Here is a 1,458-nt window from a genome sequence, read left to right as displayed (position 1 = left end):
GTTCTCCCGTTGAGCCTCCCCGTTCTCCCGTTGAGCCTCCCCGTTCTCCCGTTGAGCCTCCCCGTTCTCCCGTAGAGCCTCCCCGTTCTCCCGTTGAGCCTCCCCGTTCTCCCGTAGAGCCTCCCCGTTCTCCCGTTGAGCCTCCCCGTTCTCCCGTAGAGCCTCCCGTTCTCCTGCAGGGTTCAGATCATACCAGAAGTTCTGGAAGTCCATTCTAAAGGTCGGCGTCCTTCTCAGGCACGGCCCTAGAACACTGAGCTGATTCCAACCCAGCCGGACCTTTAGATCAGTAACAGAACCATTCCCAAAGCGTTCTGATTTTGCCTTCCAGTTCTCCATTCATCGGGTCCCGAGGAGCCGCGAGGTCCACCAGTCCTGGAGCTCCTCTGCTGTCAGCACCCTGAACGCTCTGAGGTTCTGCCTCCCTTTGGTGTTTCGACTCAGACCCGATATGGTGAGTAGCAGCGGTACACCTCCTTGATTACTAACAGTAGAAAGGAATTGTTCTGTCTCCGGGGACCAAATGAGGCATAGAACCGAACGGGTAGACCACACCAGAAGCTTAGACCAGGAACCAGTTGGTTTCACCTGATTCCAGGGAATAGGGGAGGGTCTACGAATCGTTGCATTTACCGTCACCCTAATGTGAGATTCCAGAATCCCTGCAGTGTGTTCATAGCGGAGCAGACGGGTCAAACTGGGTTAGAACCAGTCTGAGGAGACCAGCATGTCCCAGTGTGGTAAGGTGATCGGCCCCTCCTCTCTGTGCTTTTCCAGGTCCTGTGTAACGGCCCAGGAACCTGCGTTCCTCTGTGTGGAGCGGCTCTGCTGCTGGGAATCCTGGGAGTGAAAAAAGTCCACATCGTCTACGTGGAGAGCATCTGTCGAGTGCAGACGCTGTCCCTGACTGGAAGGATCCTCTACCGCCTGGCTGACTACTTCTTTGTGCAGTGGTCCTATCTGAGGGACAAATACCCCAATGCCATTTTCCTGGGAAGACTGGTCTGACCTGGACTTGGACTGGACTAGTTTAACAGAACCTGGACTCATTTAATCTAATTTCCTATTAAAACATGAACTATGATCTTCTGTGTCTGAGTTCTGGTCAAGTTGTCCTGGTACCCTGGTTCCTACAGACCGCCTGGTTGTGCCTGTCTTCACTGTCCTCTGCCAAGGGGGCGGTGAGACGGCGCTGTCTTCACTGTCCTCTGCCAAGGGGGCGGTGAGACAGCGCTGCCTTCACTGTCCTCTGCCAAGGAGGCGGTGAGACAGCGCTGCCTTCACTGTCCTCTGCCAACGAGGCGGTGAGACAGCGCTGCCTTCACTGTCCTCTGCCAAGGGGGCGGTGAGACAGCGCTGCCTTCACTGTCCTCTGCCAACGAGGCGGTGAGACAGCGCTGCCTTCACTGTCCTCTGCCAAGGGGGCGGTGAGACAGCGCTGCCTTCACTGTCCTCTGC

The 1,458-nt window shown here is 56.2% G+C and overlaps 1 protein-coding gene across 1 annotated transcript in view; it reads left to right on the top strand.

Moving 5' to 3' along the window:
- The window catches only part of alg14 (ALG14, UDP-N-acetylglucosaminyltransferase subunit), a gene marked incomplete at its 5' end in the record, with an annotated part of 3,177 nt that extends 1,746 nt beyond the window's left edge, over nt 1-1,431 (top strand). The window contains 2 exons of the mRNA XM_015369308.1: nt 332-454; nt 778-1,431. Of these exons, the coding sequence (XP_015224794.1) occupies nt 332-454; nt 778-1,008 (354 nt within the window). The remainder of the gene's footprint in view (nt 1-331; nt 455-777) is intronic.
- Between the last annotated feature and the right edge of the window lie 27 nt (nt 1,432-1,458).

Source organism: Cyprinodon variegatus, unplaced genomic scaffold (assembly GCF_000732505.1).
Source record: "Cyprinodon variegatus isolate N-32 unplaced genomic scaffold, C_variegatus-1.0 Scaffold2907, whole genome shotgun sequence".
Lineage (NCBI taxonomy): Eukaryota > Metazoa > Chordata > Actinopteri > Cyprinodontiformes > Cyprinodontidae > Cyprinodon > Cyprinodon variegatus.
The sequence above is the reverse complement of the archived record's forward strand: the minus strand, read 5'-3'. Positions and strand labels throughout refer to the sequence as shown.